General features: G+C 39.5%; 1 protein-coding gene across 1 annotated transcript in view; it reads right to left on the bottom strand.

The window, feature by feature from the left end:
* The window catches only part of cacna1g (calcium channel, voltage-dependent, T type, alpha 1G subunit), a 634394-nt gene that overhangs the window by 400474 nt on the left and 213603 nt on the right, over window positions 1–20317 (bottom strand). Inside the window, 1 exon segment of the mRNA XM_055150510.1 lies at window positions 12269–12380. Coding sequence (XP_055006485.1) covers window positions 12269–12380 — 112 coding nt within the window.

Raw genomic sequence — 20317 nt, forward strand, 5'->3', positions numbered from 1 at the left:
ACCACATGTTTATTTCCTGTCTTTCCCCTGCTTAAAACATTGGAGATGCTCAGTTGACGCTGAAAAATTAGAACTCCAACTTATCTTGAGCAGCGTCAGGTGGTCCGTGGATGCGCGTATGACTCTGCCGGCGGTTAAAATGGAAAACTAAACCTGTGCGTCTGCGTTGGTGTGAATTGGGGGTTAGAGGGTTAACAAAGAAGGATCTGCAATTACCTCCGTCAAATTCTAGATGCACCAGTTCATCGCAGGCGACCCAGACGGATTTGGACGAGACCTGGAGAACCAGTCGATGGTGGGACAACTTTGTGGAAAGAGTAGCTGATGAAAATGTGTGGCATGAAAACTTCCATATGTCCAAAGACGCCCTTGTTGCTTTAAGTACAAGAAGTATACCCAATTGAATTCTACACACTTCACCGTATGCTCACAGATTTTTTTCCCGAAAACACTGGTCTAAACGTGGAATAAAAAGTGAAGACTCGACGCCACTTTTGCATCTTCTGTTTAGACCGACATCATATAAACATAGACTTATTTTGACGTAACGCTACTCTTACTTGGGTATAATTTTTGGTTATTCTACTGACCTACATTATTAGAAGCCATGTAAAATAATGTTTACATGTTTTTTGTTATCAATGAAAAACTTTTTTTTTTAAAGAAACTGAGTCAAAGTATCTTGAGTATCGTTATCTATTATGCATTTATTCAGTTAGTCAGTTAGTCAGTTTTTTGTTTTTCCTGAAGAAGTAGCCTGAAAAACGGATCTGTGCTGGAGACAAGCAGCCTCCACCAGAAACATTACATAGTGTCCCTTTAACTCTATTACTACTACTACTACTACTACAATTACTACTATTGCTACTACTGCTACTACTACTACCACCGCCACTACCGCTACCTCTGCTATTAATGGAGAAAAGCAGCCTCCACCAGAAAAGCGACATAGTTTTCCTTTAAACCAGTAGAACAAAGACTCCAGCTCTATTCTTTTTTTACATTATCGTTTGAATCATTGTTCGCTCTGGCTCCTCTGTGACAGGTGCGACGCCTGCCCCGCTAAAGGCCAAGCAAACGTCTAAATATAACCCGCGCTTTTACGGACCGTACAAAAGCTCCCATCAAATCTATGAAAACATTTCCCAAAAAATAATAAATATAAAAATACGGCCGAGCCACTCTGTATGCTAATGCCGCCTGTCGCCCGGGTGAACGCTATTATCGCCCGGGTCAAATGAGCGAACCGCGCCGAGACGTGGACGCGGCAGACAGGGAGGCCTATAGGCTGACGCGCAGGAGAAGAAGAAGAACTGGATTTATGAGGAGGACTAAAGGGGTGAGTGAGGGGGAAGGTGGAGGGGGCGGGGTCTGGAGGACTAAAGGGGAGAATGAAGGGGAGGAGGGGCGGGGTTTGGAGAACTAAATGAAAGAGATAGGTGGTCTGGAGGACTAAAGGGAAGGGGGGGGGGGGGGGGTGAGGAGGGGCAGGGTCTGGAGGCCTAAAGGGGAGAGTGGGGAGGGGAGGAAGGTGGGGTCTGGAGAACTAAAGGGAAGGGGGGGCGGGTCTGGAGAGAGCTGACGCAGAGGAGAAGAAGAAGAACTGGATTTATGAGGAGGACTAAAGGGGTGAGTGAGGTAGTCTGGAGGTCTAAAGGGAAGAGTGAGGGGGAAGGTGGAGGGGCAGGGTCTGGACGACTAAAGGGGAGAATGAAGGGGAGGAGGGACGGGGTTTGGAGAACTAAAGGGAGGAGAGAGGGAGGGGGTCTGGGGGACTAAAGGGAAGAGAGGGGGTGTCTGGAGGACTGAAGGGGAGAGTGAGGAGGGAGAAGAGGTGGGTCTGGAGGACTAAAGGGGAGAGAGAGGGAGTGGGTCTGGGGGACTAAAGGGAAGGGGGGGGGGGTCTGGAGGACTAAAGGGGAAAGTGAGCAATGAGAAGGGGCGGGTCTGCAGGACTAAAGGGGAGAGTGAGGGGTGAGGAGGAGGGGCGGGGTCTGGAAGTCAGAGAACCACTGTGATGTGTCTAACTGGTACCCACACTTCAAACTCCGCCCCCTGCAGAAAGATGTTTGTGGTCAGAATCACTAAGCTGTAAACAGGGCAGTGCTGAGTGATGTCACATAGTACTTGAAATTGCAGATATTGCTACTGAAGGGAGCACAGGTTAACACAGAGAAGAACTGGATTTATTATGACATACTGTGTAATAGTGCAGGTGTAATATAGAGTGAAACAGCAGAAACTAAGCTCTGCCCCAAACACATTTCAGGTGTCCACACTTCAAGCTCCGCCCCTTCATCCAGACATTTCTAATCATCTGAGTGCTGTGATGTCACGTAGTACTTGAAATCGCAGAGGCCACTGAGAGCAGCACACACTTGGATTTAGACTTTGAATTCTGCTGCTTCTAATACCACAACTATCACTACAGCTGCTACCTCTATTACTACTGCCACTTGTAGTATTGCTAGTACTACTGCTAGCAGTACGATTAGAACTTATTGTATTATTACTACAACTTCCGCTACTACTGCTGTATTCTCATATGGAAGCTGCAGGGGGAGCTATATTGCTGAGAGTGACTTAGTTCTGCTTTAAATGACAAAAAAATGTGCATCCATTAGTGTACTCAGTAGCTTCAAAATTACTGGGTTCCATGTGTACTATTACTACATTACTACTACTACACTACTACTGCTACAATTACAAGTTATACTACTACTGATATTACTACTGCTACTACTACTACTACTACCAGAACTATCACTGTAACCACTATCTATACTACCACTTCTACTATTGTCACTACTACTACCATGTCTAATACTACTACAATACACTACTACTACAATTACTACCTATACTAGAACTATTAATACTTCCACTACTTCTGCTGCTACTACTGCAAATGCTACCTATATCACTATTACCACTTCTACTACTGTTACTACTACCAGGTGTACTACTACTACTACTACTACTACTACTACTACTACTACTACTACTACTACTACTACTACTGCTGCTACTGCTACTACTACTACTACAGGAACTATCACTGTAACCACTACCTATTACTACTACCACTTCTACTAGTGTTACTGCTACTACTACTACTACACAACTATTACTACTTCCACTACTTCTGCTACTACTTGTACCACAACTATCACTACGACTGCTACCTTTATGACTACTACTACTTACACTCTTGTTACTGCTACTACCATGTCTACTACTGCTACTACTGTTACTACTACTACTACTACTACTACCACTTCCACTATTTCTGCTACTATTGCTACCTCTATTACTAACACTAACACTACTAAAACACTACTACTACTAAAACACTACTACTACTATCAGTACTATTACAATCTATACTATTACTACTACCACTATTACTACTACCACCAAATTGCTATCTCTATCACTGAAAGTTACTTTTAGTTCTGTCTTAAATGACAAAAAATGTGCATCCAGTTTGCAGTTGAAGAGTTCTTTCATGTACTGTCCTTGAGCCCATTTCTCTGACTATGAGGGAGGTTGAGAGTACTCAGTAGCTTCAAAAATACTGCATTTTTAAGAAAGATATGCCTGATTAATAGAAGAGAACAGCCTCTTACAGTCCACTTCATTTCAAAATGCTCCTCGTGTCTACAGTTCTGTTCTCAAATCTGTGTGTACATGAATGATTGACAGTCCGTGATAAAATAAAAAGCAGTAATTTTAGAATACTTGGTAATAAAAAAAAAAAAAAAAAAAAAAGAGTAAACTAGGACACAAAATGGACAATCCTAAATTAGAACTAAGCAAGATGACTATTCCTACTACTACAACAACCACTACTTCCAATACTGCTACTACTACTACCACCACGTCTGTTGCTGCTATACATCTACTATTAATACTACTACCATTTCCACTACTATTACTGCTGTTGCTACTACTTCAATTACAATGACCATAACTACTACCTCTACTACTACTACTACCACTACCAGCACCACCACTGTTGCTACTATCACTACTAATATCACAGTTATTACTTATATTATTACTACTATCACTTCCAGAACTGCTGCTACTACTACTACCAGAACTATAACCACTACCTCTGTTACTACACTACTGCTACTTCCACTAATTCTGCGTCTACTACTACTAGAACTATCCTTACAACTGCTACCTCTATTACTACTACCACTTCTGCTATTGTTACTACTACTACCACATGCACTACCACTACACTACTACTACTTCTACAATTACAACTACTACTTTCACTAATTCTGCTACTACTACTACCAGAACTATCACTATAAACACTACCTCTATTACTACCACTACTTTTGTTACTACTACTACCATGTGTAATACTACTACACTAATACTATTATTATCTATACTATTACTACTTCTACTTCTGCTACTACCACTATTGCTACTGTACTACAACTTCAACCACTGTATAACTAGTATAGTTACCTATTACTATGTATACTTCTACCATTACTAATTAATCTCTTCTATTACTACGATACTACGATTACTATCACTACTTCTACCACTACTACAATTACTACTGCTACTAATGCTATTAGCTATTGTTACTTCCACAACTATTACTACTAACGTTATCTGTACTATCACTACTATTATCAGTACAATTTCTATCACTACCCTTACTAGTACTGTTACTACTACCACCACTAATACTACTACTACTACTACTAGCTCTAGTATGACTACTGTTAATGCTAATACTACCGCTACTAGTACCTATAGTATTACTACTACCACTTCCACAACCGCTACCTCTATTACTACTACCACTACTACTAATACTACAACTAATGTACTTCTGCTGTTGCTATTACTATTACTACTACCACAACTATACTACCTATACTATTACTAGTACCACGTCCACTATTACTGCTGCTACTACCAGTACTACTACTATACTATTACTACTACCACTTCTAAGATCGCTGCTGATACAACTACTACCTCTACTACTACTACTACTACTACCACTACTACCATATATACTTTTGCTGCTGCTACAACTACCACTACTATTACTACAACTATACTACCTCTACTACTACAAGTACCACTTCTGCTATTGCTGCTGCTACTACCACTATTAATACTATCAGTACTACTACCTACAATATTACTACTTCCACTTTTAACATCGCTGCTGCTACAACTACTACCTATTGTATTCACTATACAGTATATTTACTACTACTGCTACTACTACTACTACTACTACTACTTTACTATAACTACTACCACTTCTAAGATCACTACTGCTACAAATACTACCCCTACTACTACAACTTCACCATCACTACATCATCCTATTGTGTTTGCTATGCAGTGTATTTACTACTACAGCTACTACCTCTACTACTATTACTACTATTACTTCTATTACTATAACTATATTACCTGTACTCTTATTACTACCACTTCTAAGATTGCTGCTGCTACAAATACTATGTCTACTACTTCACCATCACTCCACTATCCTATTTTATTTGCTATGCAGTGTATTTTTTACTAATACTACCACCACTCTCACTATCTTTACGTCTATATCTTCACCGTTACTTCAGCTTCCTATTGTGTCCACTCTGCAGTGTATTCAACTGTAGTACTCTCGCAGAACTTTTTCAAAGCTTTTAACCCACTGTGCAAACTCCAGGCACCGCTCTCACCCCTACTCCACCCCCTCCACTCCCCCCAAACCCCCCACAAGAGACTGTTTTTCCCTCTGTTTATCTGATGTGGCCCTGGGTACAGCCACTGAAGAGCACTCCGGGGCCCCTAGCATCACATGAAAGAAGAGGAAGAGCAGGCTGGAGAGTGGATGGTGGAAGTACGGAGAAGTCACTTTAAAAAACACGCTGTAGTTCGGTTGCGGTCCAGGCAGTATTAAATCAAGGAGAGAGTGCTGCATGCAGTACAGGTGAGTGGGTTTATGATGTAAATGTGTAGATGTGGGGAGGAAGTTATGGAAGGAAATGTAATGCAGAAAATACATCGAAGAAAAGCTGAAGTTTAGACACAGTTTTAAAACCTGAAATTCTAATTCTAAGGTTAGATTGTTTTAAAAGTGGTAAATAATTAATGACATAATGAGCTGAAAGAAGAGGAGTCACGCTGGAGTTCATTTACCATCAGTACAGGACAAGACACCGTGACAGTCTAAAGCAGTCCAGTCTGGCTATGCTTCTGTTGTAGGGAGTGTTATACTTCAGATGATGTAAGCTTAAGTACAGCACAACTGCTTTGCCTAGAACAACCTTTTTAATCTGGTGACCAACCTTTATGAAACGGAAATGCCAGAGAGCTACTCACGCAAGAAATTGAGAAAGTAGAAGCGCTTTGGAGAGGGTACAGTTAGATGCCTATTAAACATAAACCATTATCCATTTATTAGTGCAGAAGTTAGGCATCAAAATGACACATTTACAACGTTAATTAATCAGATTTTAATTATTAAGTGCGATACATATAATTCAGAAATCCTTTGGCGAGCTACTTGAAAGGGGGTGGAGAGCTACTGCGAGCTCCCGAGCTACCAGTAGAATGTTCCACAACGTGTCATTAAACATAAAGACATGGAATCACCAAGCCAGGCTACAAGTCAGATCTGTGGAAACTAGGGTTGGGCGGTATCCAAATTTTTCAGCCATTAAACCTTCTCAGGATTTTACTGGGGTATATGGTATTACCGTATAACCAAAATATTTTTGTACGACTTTGGTAAGCTACAAAGCCGCACCACTGTACGGTCTGTGCGTATGGCCTGCAGATTTATAATCTCTGCAAAGTTTCACATGAACCATCTCCAACGCGACACACACACAGAACAGACTCACAGTCAGCCGTACATCCTCTGTCACAGAAAGAAGACACATATTCCACTGAATCATGTCCTTTAGTCCAACAGAAGCTGAACCACATCAGCGCACAAGGAGCGAGCTGATTTTTTCTGTGCTTTATGGTTTATGCAAATGAGCCACGTGCCTCTCTTGCGGCCTGCCTTGCCTTCTTGCCTTGGTCTTACTCATGAACGTCACATGACAATGGAACAAAACTAATCGAACATCATCTCCCCACGCAGTTAAAAGAAACATCATCATCAAAAATCATGATAGCATTAAATTGAAAATACAAGCACACATTCATTTGTGCTGAGCAAACAAATTTAGGCATCAATAAATTTGAATATTATCTTAGGTCCTTATGCATTGCAGATTTTTTTAATGACGGGAATGATACTGTAATACCATATTACTGCCCAACCCCAGTGGAGACGCAAGCAACAAACATAATGATGTAATAGCTAGACAAATTATATTTAATCCCATACTGTGTACTACATTGTAGTTTCCCTTCATGGTTAACTGGCTGTGACCAGTTAAGGTTAAGATACACTTTCCTATACGGACATTTGTCCTCTGTATTTGACCCATCCTTCAGTGCTGATGGGGCATCTCCTCAGGAGCAGGGACCCATTTCTATGATCTTCTCGCTAGTCTTGGTCAGGATTATCTTAGCTGGAGGACTTGACCTGTGGTGTATGTTTTGGTTTGATGGGGGAAAACCACAGGGCACAGGGAGATCATGCAAACTCAGCACAGAAAGGCCCCGGCGACTCAGTAATGACCCCGGAACCTTCTTGCTGTGAAGTGTGAGTCTAGCTACTCAGAAACCGTGCCGCTAAGCTAAGCACACCCACAGCAGGAGGCTTGAAAAGATGACCTTTAGTTTTAACATTGAATAAACTCCACATATGAGACTGGGATCCCATCAGCTTTCAAACTGAGAACACAAATACACGTGGATTTTAGCCATAAGCAACACCCGAAATAAGAGGGATTTTGATGGAATAACCAACGTGATAATGAAACAAACAAATCTTACAAAATTTCTACATTATGACGACACTTTTCAGACAAATCCCTCAACTTCACAATCTTCCTATAAGCGCTTTCTCCCTTCAGATGACTCCATACATTGTCTTTTTGCGCTGGCCTTCTAACATCTCCATTTCTCCAAGTCAGTGGACGGGAAAATAAGCGCGCTGATTTAATCTATTCAGGGCCACTTTGCAGCACATTACATCTGCGCGTGGACCATACAGCCAGCCCCATAACACTGCACCATTCTGTCTCAGCACGCCCCAGCTGATCCACTCGCTGCCTTCAAACAAACTGGGTATTTTGATTTCATTTCCGCTATCAAAACAAAGGAGCAGCATTAGCATTAGTCGGGTTAAAGACAAGTGCTGTGTTTGTTTACATGGGGATAATGTAAAAAAAACAGCATTTGGAATATTGTGATAATTTAAAGGAAAAATACATAGGCTTATTCTGTATAGAAAATGAACTATGCAACTGAACCTGTGTCGCCAGAGCCTTAACCAGCAGATAAAGACACATCCAAGTGTTTCTCTTTCTCAGTTTGTGGACAGAACATTCCTCATGTGAAAACTCAGAGCCTCCAGAATTCCCTCCCTGAGCTGCAGAGGCTGCACTAGCACTGACTCATGATTGGTGTTGGTGCTGGGGTTTAGGCAGAGACAAATCAGATCAGAGAGAGGCAATTTAGGTTTAAACTAACTGGATTAGTAGTAGTAGGAGGAGAAGTAATGTTGTGGGATTAGAAGTAGAAGCAGCAGTAGTAGTGGTATTAATAGTACTAGAGGTGGCAGTAGTAGAAGCAGCAGCATCAGTAGCAGTAATACTGGTATTAGTAGTAGTAGAAACAGCAGTAGTAGAAGCAGCACTGGTAGTAGTTGCTGTAGTATAAGCAACAGTAGAATCAGTGGTAGTAGTAATAGTAGAAGCAGCAATGGAAGCACCAGCAGCAGTAGTAGTAGTAGTAGTAGTAGAAGCACTAGTAGCAGTAGCAGCAATAGTGGCTGTAGAAGCAGCAGTAGGAGTAAAAGTAGTAGTAGTAGTAGTAGTAGAAGAAGCAGCAGTAGTAGTAGCAGTAGGAGTAGAAGCAACAGTAGAAGCAGTAGTAGCAGTGGTAGTAGTAGTAGTAGTAGCACTGGTAATTTTGTGGTTACTTGGGGCAATGACAATAAATCCTTTAATCTTGAATCTCGAGTAGTAGTAGGAGTAGTTAGTAGTAGTAGTTGAAGCAGCAGTAATAGTAGTGGTAGTATTTGTATAAGTAGTAGTATATGAAGCAGCAGTCACAGTTGTGGTAGTAGTAGTAGTAGAAGTAGTAGTGGTAGTCGTAGTACTGGTAATAGTAATAAAAAAGTAGTAGCAGTCGCAGCACTGGTAGTGGTTATGGCAGTATTAGTAGTAATAATAGCAGCAGTGGTAGTAGTAGTAGTTGAAGCAGCAGTAATAGTAGTGGTAAGTAGTAATGGTAATAATAGTAATAGTAGTAGTAAAGTAGTAGTCGTCGCAGCATTGGTGGTGGTGATAGTAGTAGTAATAGTAGTAGTAGTAGGAGTAGTAGTGGTTGTAGTAGTAGTTGTAATAAAAGTAATAGTAGAAGTAAAACAATAGCAGTTGCAGTACTTGTAGTGGTTATGGTAGTAGTATTAGTAGTAATAATAGAAGTGGTCGTAATAGTAGTAGTACTAGTAGTAGTAGCAGTATTAGTAGTAGTAGTAGTAGTTTTATTTACACTGGAAGTTAACGTTAACCCACTGCTGTAAAAGTCAGATAAGATAGAAATGACTGTTGACAGCGCTAGGCTAACGTGCTAACATGCTAACACAAAAGTACACGGATAAGTTCGTGTAATGAATGCTTTCGCTGTCATATCGCTGTGGGTGTTTTTAAAAGTTAATCTGGCCTCAAGGAGAAAATATGACAAGGGTTTTTGGTTTTACTTAAGGGATTAGAGGCTCGTTTGACAGACTGAAGAAGTGCAGTGTCAGTATTCGTGTCTTTAGAAAGATAGGCCCAAACAATTAGCAGCGTATTTTAGCGAGAATAAAAGAAGTGACAAGCAAGTTTGGAAATGCCATCTTCTGAGCGTGTCTCCATGACGACAGATACAGTTTCGCAGTCCCACACGGAGATAAACAAAAGCAAAATATGACAGCGGTGACAGCTCATTTTGCTAAATAAATATAATGGGGAAAAATGTATATAGGCTTCTTCATTCTGGCAATGTTTATAATTGTTACATATAGAAACTGTATCTGACCCTCTAAGTCCCAACTCCCTTTGCTCTCTACGCTAAGTTGCTCCCCCTTCAGAGCGCTACCACAACACAATCAGCATTTGCGTTGAATTCCTGAAGTTGTAAATATGATGTTTTGTATCACGTTTTTGTAGATTTAAGGTGAATAGGGCCCGAGAGAGATCGCTAGATTACTCAGACATGCATGGGTGACATCTAAAACCGTGTACAAAGCAAAAGGCACGAACATTTTACTTTATTTGAGTAGTTTCAACTTGATCTACCAATGGAACAAGCGTGTTTTTCGTGATTCAAGCAACATTCGATTTTGTTTCTTATTTTAAGCTCAAAGAGTTGTTGTTTTTCCTATCTTAAGTGTAGCAAGATGTATTTCCATATTTTAAGTCCAAAAAGTCTTGTTCCACTGGTAGATCATTTTACTTGTCAAGTGAAATTTACTCAAATCATGCAATCTTAACTTTTTAACAATTGTAATTTTTGCTGTGTATCTATGTTGTCATTCATGTTTTGGAACTCAGCACTCACTTTCTTGTCATTTCTAACTATTTCAAATTTCTTCACAAACAGTTTCTTTACTGATGTAAAATTATGCAGGATGTAGTAGTAGTAGTAGTAGTAGCACTGGTAGTGTAGTAGTAGTGGTAGTAGTAGTAGTAGTAGTAGTAGTAGTAGTAGTAGTAGTAGTAGTAGTAGTTGAAACAGCAGTATTAGTAGTATTAGTAGTAGTTGTAATAGTTATATAAAGTAGAATTAAAGTAGACGCAGTCGCAGCACTAGTGGTGGTAATAGTAATAGTATTAGTTATATTTGTAGTAGTACTGTAGAAGTTTATTTACATGGGGGATAATGTTAGTAATTGCAGTAATAGTAGTAATAGTTGTAGTAGTAGTAGCAGTAGCAGTAGTTGAAGCTGCAGTAATAGTAGTATTAGTGGTAGTGGTAATAGTAGTCATAGAGTAGTAGCAGTTGCAACACTAGTGGTTATGGCAGTAGTAATAGTAGTAGTAGTAGTAGTAGTAGTAGTAGTAGTAGTAGTAGCAGTAGTTGAAGCTGCAGTAATAGTAGTATTAGTAGCAGTGGTGGTAACAGTAGTAGTAGAGTAGTAGCAGTTGCAGCACTGTTGGTGGTAATAGTATTTATGTATTATTAGTAGAAGTTTATTTACAAGGGTGCCAATGCTAGTAATAGTAGTAATAGTAGTCGTAGTAGTTGTAGTAGCAGTAGTTGAAGCAGCAGTAACAGTAGTATTAGTAGTAGTGGTGGTAATATTATTAGTAGTACAAGTTTATTTACAAGGGCTCCATTGCTAGTAATAGTAGTAATAGTAGTAGTAGTAGTAGCAGTAGGAGATGTTGAAGCTGCAGTAATGCTAGTAGTAGTAGTAGTAGTGGTAATAGTAGTAATAGATTAGTATCAGTTGCAGCACTAGTGGTGGTTATGGTAGTAGTAAAGGTAGTAGTAGTAATAGTAATGGTGTTAGTAGTAGTAGTTGAAACAGGAGCAATAGTAGTAGTAATAATAGTAGCAGTGCTTGAAGCAGCAGTAATAGTAGTAGTAGCAGTAGTAATAATAGTAGGAGAGTAAAAGCAGTTGCAACACTGGTTGGTAGTGGTGATAGCAGTAGCAGTAGTACTAGTAATAGTTTTAGTAGTAAAAAATAAAACTATGCAGGATCAGAAGCGCCTAACAGAACTTAAACTCACGGGAAAACCACACTAACTTGTTGCAACAGTTGACATTTGACATTTGACTTCAACATTTGACTTCGACATTACTATGAAACAGGTATGCATGAAAATCCTGCAGAATCAGACAGGCCAGACCAACATCATTCAACCATCAGTCAACCATCTTTAAAAAAAAAACCATAGCCAGCAGTTATAGTACAAAATAGGGATGCATCAGTTCGACCAACTATGACCAAGTACGACCTGTAAATAGTCGAATTTAAACGTCCCACCAGGATATCTGCTGAAACGACATTTGGAAATTCAATACCAATACCGAATCGATGCATCCCTAGTACAAAACCATGCACTTTGTAACAACAGCGATGAGGCGGTCTTACCTGAAGGATCTTGCAGCGTTCCGAGTGGCAGTCGATGTCCTCACAGGGGTGGAACATGCCCAGAGTCACACAGTTGAGGAGGATCACCAACATGGAGGCCCGCTCAAACCACGTGGAGGTAAGAGTTAAGGACAATAGCGTACAGTAAAAGGAAACAAACATTTACAAAGTATACATCAAGCTCCAGTGACTCCAGGAAAACTTTTAAGTGCATTCTGGATAATAAAAATGATACAGTATGAGAATGAAATAAAAACACTCTTTAACTTCTATGGGATTGTAAAATGTAAGTTCCAGAGACACAAACAGCAAAAGGAGGAATTAAAGGTGTCATAGGGGACATAAAAGGAATGATTTGTTAAATAATATCAGTGGATGTAGCCACAGAAGTTCATACACACAAACTCTCTCTCTGCTCGTTGCTAAGTGGTGTTAAGTCCATTTCGAATGCTCCTTCAAAGTCAAATGATGGTGAACTACCTCTACCACGGGGGTCTCCAACCTTTTTCCTCCGGTGAGCTACTTTTATAAAACAAAGATGACAGAGAGCTCATTTTAGTGATCACAAGAAATTGAGTAAAATAAGAGCCACAGCGAGCCTTAGATGAGGTAGAGTTTGATGCCTATAAAACATATTCATTTCATTTATTCATTTTCATTCATTATTAATGTATTAGTGCACAAATTTAGGCATCAAAATGATACATGTACAGTGGTAATAGGCATTTAAATAATCAAATTTGACTCATTCATCACAATACTTGTAATTCAGAAATCCCTTGGTGAGTTACTTGGAAGGGTCCACCCCCTTCCAAGTAGTTCACCAAGGGATTTGAGCTACAGCTTGGAGACCGCTGCTCTACCAAAATCTCCAAGAAAACCGGTCCATTTTCTCGGTTTTCCCAGATTTTGTCAGAGTTACTATCGTCACGCTGGACGTCTTTATCTACGTTTCCAAACATCTGCCAGTTTTGTGACGTAAACTTGAAAAGAGCTCGTTGAACTTATTTGCTAAGAGATGTAGAGCCCTAACAACAATGTTATCCAAACTTTTTTTTTTTTTTTTCTTTGGACCAAAATTTTAAACGTCACAAACCTTGACCCAAGTCAACTGACATTATTCCTGAATCACAAAATAAAAGTGGATTGGACCAAATTTTATTGTTGACTGAGTGATCGTGTCTCTGAACAATTAGTTTTACTCAAGTTTTAAACAATGACAAACACTGAAGCAGCAATAAAAGGATCCAGAAGTCGCCTGTTTGGACATTAAATGTAGCCTATTTCTTTTTTTTTTTCAACATTCAATTGAACCAGCAATATTGTAACAAAATAGTCCGTAGAACTGTATACTGCAGACCCACATGCACATCGTGACAAAAACGAAACTTATCGCGCTTGTAGAAGAACCTCATTCAACCCTGTTATGTCCTGCAGTGGATACAGACTTCTACGTGTTTCAGGCCATAATGATGTTTTCTGTGTATCACAAATCCGAAGGGACACCATTAAAAACACAGCGCCGTTCCAGGGCCAGTAAACAAAACGGACTAAAGTGTTAGCGAAAGGGCGGAGGAAATTAAAAATAATGACTTGCTTCCTCAACCAATCAAGTAACGACGAGCCAAATGTCACATGGGCGGAGCTAGACATCGTACATCGCCAAAATCAAAAGGGAAGTGACAGCAAGCAAAGGTTCGGGGTCAACGCCATTACAGACTTTTTCATTTATATGTTGAAATTCTATTTTTTTATGTAAATTAAGAACAAAAATTTTAAAAATAAATAAAATCTATGACAGCATACCATTTTCTTTCCGACGCTTTTAACTGTATGCAGTGGTGCAGTGGGTTGAGCAGTCTCCCATCAACCAGAAGCTCAAGCACATACTGTTGACATATCACTGAGCAACACACTTCACACGTCACAATCCACAGAAGTCATCTGGGAACCACTTAAAGCATTTGTGAAACATGTACGGTATAATGCATGAAATATACATTCTACAGAACATATTTCACTGCTGCTTCATTTACACCGTTGAGTGTTAAAACTATGATGAGCTGATGAGGAGAGAGCAGGTTTTATGGGGGACCTCTTAACACAAAATCTATCTACATTTTTATGCTTATACTTAAGTGTATTGCTCATTTAAAACGCATATAATTTGTCATCTACGTGTCCTTGTGCATAACATTATAGTGCTCCATCAGCTGATTGAGGTTCGGCTCCAAACTGAAACTAAAAACACTAACACTATATCAACTTGTATATTAGGAACAGGGTGGCTTAATTATAGCTCTAAAGGTAGTTGGTATTGTTTTAAAGGTGCACTGTGCAGCTTTTCTGGTTGTCTCCCTGGAGATGTAATTGCTTTGCCTTGAATGTTCTACAGTGCAATGCGGAACGGGTTCGCCTCTCCAGAAGATTTGACTGACTTGGACTATATTGGAGTCACCAGGTTGTCTCCATGGAGATAGTTAAATTTAATGGCACATCGAAGGCCCAAAAAAATAATCTCCATGGAGACCAGCAGTTCATGGACCATTACATGAGTCCATGGAACTAGAACGGTAAAATCAAGATATATATGATTTATGCCATACTGTGGAAGATTTCATTTCTCTCCAGTGACTAGGTCAGGAATCAGAATACACTAGAAAGTTTGCCAGAACCCCGGAAGTTGTAGACTGCGCACCGGCCAACCAAGTGAAGAACTGTGAAGCCATGACATCAAACTCAAGCTTTCTGGGTCAATTTTGTGGAACAGCACAACAGTAAACAAAGCAGTCGAGATGGATGTAGACAAAGACAGACATTCTGTGTTGGCAACGATTCCCGAGATTACCTTGGGAATTTAAAGCCGGAACAAAGTGTTTGGTGAATTTTATCAAGGGGAAAGACGTTATTGCCCTTCTTCCTACTGGATTTGGTGCATTACCTACGTCACAACCAAATTAAATTTAAAAAAGTACCCGCCTACCGTCGAGCGAACGAATCCTAATGATGCGAGGTCAGACAGTTTCCATGAAGTGAAACCAGCTGAAGAATCAGACTAGAAGATTATAGCCAATGGAGCAACATCTCAATGGAAAAAAGCAGGAGGAGACCCTACTTTATGCCATATAAGAGTCAGGTTTGTGGAGATGCAAGCCCGCTCAGAGTAAGGATGCACGTTTTTCTGTGCATAAAACAAAGCATTATTTTATTTTAGTCTTTTTGGAAACAGGACAGTGTAATCCTTTATGAACACTCTATTATTATTATTATTTTATTTTTTTGCTAAAAAGTTACATACTGTGGTTTTAAATACTTGTCATTAGCATTATGTATGCAAGATATACAGATAACAGACAAATAGATCTAAATAGATAGATAGATGTTAAGTGAGGAATAACTTGGACCAGTGCAAATCATTTAAAGATAGATCGATAATAGAGAGATAGAAAAGGTCCCATTTTCATATTGTGGAATACTTTTTATACTGTGGAAGCTGGAATTGCTCTGCTAATCTGTGGGCCCATGAAAGTGACCGCTCAAGCAGTGATGTTTATGTCGAGAGCGGGATTTGAGCCAAGCCTTCGGATCGGTCCTACCAACTGTGCCGCTGTCAGCCCAAGGAGACAGACAGAAAGATAGAGAGAGAGAAAGAAGCAAAAACACTTCTTCCACCAAAAACCACACACAGACAGCGCTTTTCTCCCCACTAAGCAGAAGAACCCCGGCGTGTGTGCGTATGTAACCCGTGCTCCCTCACACTCGCACGTGCGCACACCTTCCTCGCGGTGTCAGCACATAAACAAACCGCGGCGCCTCCAGGGACCGATTCAATTAGAGGAAGATCCACGCGCTTATGAGCTGTCAAAACACCGCTCCGAGACAGGCCCATGTGATGCCGGCGACGCGAGCTTCATCACACACCGGAGAGAAGGAGGGGAGGAGGGGAGAAGCAGGGTAGCTGACCTATAATCCGCTTAATAAACTGAAATGTTGACTCTAAATGTGCATGGTGTAACTTTTCTTGTGGAGGGTCCGTCGAAAGCTTTTCTCCGTGGAGATGTTATTGCTTTGTTAGAACGTTTCACAGTATGGTGTTGAAGCTTTCTATCTTCGTGGAGACCAAACCGGACCAAGTTACAGGTCAGATCTGCGAAGAGGCGACCCCGCTCACAGTCAGAATGCCTGTTTTTCTAGGTATTTTTAAGATGTAAAAAGAATGAATGTAAAGTGGAGCTGTTTAATGTCATACTGTAGAACATTCCAGGCAGAGTAATGATGTATCCATAGAAACAAGCAGGTGACAGACCACACACAGAGTTACGTGCACGTTTAAAGTGCTTATGAAACTTTAGACCAGTGTTTCCCAAAAAACATTTTTCTGGGGACCCATATTTTAAAAGTCACAAACGTTGGCGACCCAAGTCAATAGACATTATTCGTAAATCACAAAATACAGATGGATTTGACCATTATTGAACATTAATGAGGATATTTAATTGTTGATTGAGCGAGCGTGTCGAAGAATTAGTATTACTCAAGTTTGAAACCAGGGGTCTCCAACGTTTTCCTCCAGTGAGCTACCGCTACAAAACGGAAATACGAAATTGAGTAGGGATGTGACAATAATCGAAATATCTTGATATCGTATCGTCAAAAGTCTTATAATCTTACAATATATGGAATTACAGTTTTCTTTGCTTAAATTAATTGTCATGGTGAAGAAATAGCTAAAAAATCAGGTGCCGCATTCAGTGCATTCAGTCTGTTTCTGTGCTTTGTCTTCATTTTTGTGAGCACAGAAAATCCCAATTCACACATTTATGTAGTAGTGAAAGGAACATAGAAATACTGGCTCTACTAAGGACAAGATATTCTGATGAAATGCTCATTCAGAATGACAATAAGCTCACAGATCTATGTATACAACTGTATTTTGCAGACCTACATGCAGATCAAGACAAGGCGACCCAAAAAAAAATCTCAACCCAGTCTTCGAGAAACAATGGGTTAGATTACTTATTTCACAAAACATTGGATTTCAAGGGCCTATAATATGTAAAAGTGACTCTTGTGAGCTTTAAGTCATGTTATAACATTGTTACCTCCTCAAAGACATGTAGTAGTTGTGTTTTGTTTCATTCACACGTGTTTGAGTAACTCTTTATTATTAGTCTGTCTATATCTCCAAAGCTCAAAATGCTCTTTTCCACCGTGTGATGTCATGAGGTGGTAGTTTTCAAGTTAACAGCAAGATTTTTTCTCTTTAATTTAGGAGAGATTGGCAATTCCAGGGCTGAAATGGTCCAAATGATTCTAGTGAAGGTGTGTGGAGTTTAAAAACACAGTGGAGCACTTATGTATTACCATATGACATCACGAGGTGGAACGAAGTGTTTTCAGTTTGAGAGAAGAACTCGTGTATGAATGAAACAAAACACAACTCCAGGTCTGTTTGTGATGAGGAAACAACACTATAACATCAGAAAATAGTGTAATAAGGAACCTTTAATTATTATATTTACTTCTTGTGCCCAATTTTTCCCGTTTTTGAGCAAAATATTTCTCAGATATATTGTAAAAGCAGCTCTTGAGGTCAAAATATATCGACTGTGTACTACTGTCTGCATCTGACCAGAAAGCATTTTATGGTTCAGTAAGTGCACATTAACATGCTAGTTGTTATTAGGATGTTCAAAATGCATAAGGTAAGTGAGGAATAACTTTGGACCTGCAAACTGTTTACAATGAATCAGTTGTTTTTCGCGCTTTTAAGACCATTGCAGTTTGGACGATTTTTTTAAAACAATTTCATCACATCACATAACACACAAGCTTCTCCCAAAATCTTCAGTGAGTTGGCGAGAACCTCAGAAGAAGCGCGCCCTCCGATCGATACGAACTAGCTAACCCGAATACATAAATACGACATGTATTCTCAACGATTCTACGCTCAAAAAGTAGCACTGGCTTCTCAAAATCTATCTTGAAATCCATAACTTTCAAACATGATTTTCAGCTCAGCATCTTGAAAGAAAAACAAGATCGTAATTATGAATATATGTTGTTTGTGGGTTTTTTTTTTGTCTTCTCTCGTCCAATTACTGTCAGAAAACCGGTAAGAATCAATGTGTACTGTCAACAAAGGGGAAATCTGAAGATGAAAGCTGTTCTATGGTATCCTGATTTAACTATGGGTACGCTTATGTATTGTATAAGAAGTTCTGAAGGTCCTATATCGACTCTTGTGAGCTTTTAGCCATGTTCTAATGCTGCTAACTCCTCAAAAACAGACCTGAAGTTGTGTTTGTGTTCCTGCCTTATTAGTCTTCATCTCCAAAGCTCAAAATGCCGCTCTGCTCCACCTGATATCAAGAAGCGGTAGTTTTTCAAGATAACAGCTAAAGTACAGGTCCCATATTACGCAAAATTGATTCTTTTGAGTTCTAAGTCGTATTTTAATGTTGTTACCTCATCAAAAACAAACCTGGGGTTCTTCTGCGTTTGGCCATTTCCCATTTTAACTGCGATGCCGGACTGAACCAGGACTGAACCAGGACTAAAACAGGACTGAACAAGTCTAAACTAGCTCTAAACCAGAACTGAACCAGGACTAAACCAGGTCTCATTCCTGATTACAGTCCCGGTCTGGTCCCAGTCTGGTCCCAGTTTCCTGATCACCCAACAGTCTACGCGGGCGCACATCCGGGCCAGTCCCGACACTCCTGGTTCAGTCCTGGTTTAATCCTGGTTCAGTTCTGATTTAGTCTTGGTTTAGTCCTGGTTTAGTCTTGGTTCAGTCCAGCATCGCAGTTTAAGTCACGGAATTGTTCCATTATTCATTTAAACACAAAATCGAAAAATGAGAAAACAAATCGCTATCTGTTTTTTCATTTTGGTTTTGGAGAGAAATAATGAAGAAAACTTTTTAAAAATATTCTTATTTTTGGTTTTATATAGAAAAACAAATGAACGAATGATACACGGATTAATAATGTTGAATTCTCTAGTTTATTTTCATACATATGGCGCACTGTCGATTTTAGAGAAAATTTAAGGATTTTAAGTGCACCTTATAGTCCGAAAAATACGGTAGTTTTGTTCATCACATTTTTAAGACAATAAAAATCATGTACAGCGCAAGGAACTTTTTTTTCCCACAGATATATTTTTTAAAAAGTAAAATGCATCTTTATCCTAATGTTTTCCGAGATGCCGATAATGATGAAGGAGTATGTCTCTGTAGTACCTTTGTGTCTGTAGTACCATTGTTTTTTCCCCTTTTTTATAAGACTTCTGGCTTTAATCCTGTTTGAAATATGGCTGGCTCAAATTCCCTGGCGTCAGCACTGGTCAGCTGCCAGAACACTGCTCGGCTTCCAGCTAACATTATAAAACATAGGTTATCAAGATATTACACCACACTACAGCTATTTATACTTCATACTCCCGAGACCTACTACTTTGCTTTTGCGTTTAAGTGCATACATGACAGGTTTTCATGTTGTTCTCGTTCAGACTTGTTTTCGTGAAATAGTACTTGTGGTCACATATATATCATAGTTTCACATCAGTTAAGTGGAAAAGAGTTTGTGGAAGAAAGTCGAAAAGGAAAACACAAAAGTACAGAAAGTAGCGGTGAGTTTTTAAACAGAATACCTCTATGGACGTCATCATCAAAACCAAAAATGCAGGGGCAATTTACGTGCAAGGAAGACTTTTTTCTGGCAGTTTCAAGATTTATTTAACAAAATAAAGGTGTTAGTGTCATTTGTAATAGTCTGATCATAACTATCGTGCAATATAGACAGGTTTTTGCACTTGTTTACATTACGGTTGCTAGGTAACAGTTAATGAATTAGCTATACGTAAGTGATATCTGCTGCCAGTGTCCAAAAAAAAAAAAAAAAGATAAAAGAGGCAAGTTTTAATTCAGATGTTTTTGTGAAATTCAAAGTCTGACCTGTAAAAGTCCCATATTACATTATTTTCTGATCTATGTTCTAATGTTGTATTTTGTTTCATTCACACATAAATCCTGCGTATTTAGGC

This window comes from Boleophthalmus pectinirostris, unplaced genomic scaffold (genome assembly GCF_026225935.1).
Source record: "Boleophthalmus pectinirostris isolate CB_2022bp ecotype Guang Dong unplaced genomic scaffold, ASM2622593v1 HiC_scaffold_14, whole genome shotgun sequence".
NCBI classification, from domain to species: domain Eukaryota; kingdom Metazoa; phylum Chordata; class Actinopteri; order Gobiiformes; family Gobiidae; genus Boleophthalmus; species Boleophthalmus pectinirostris.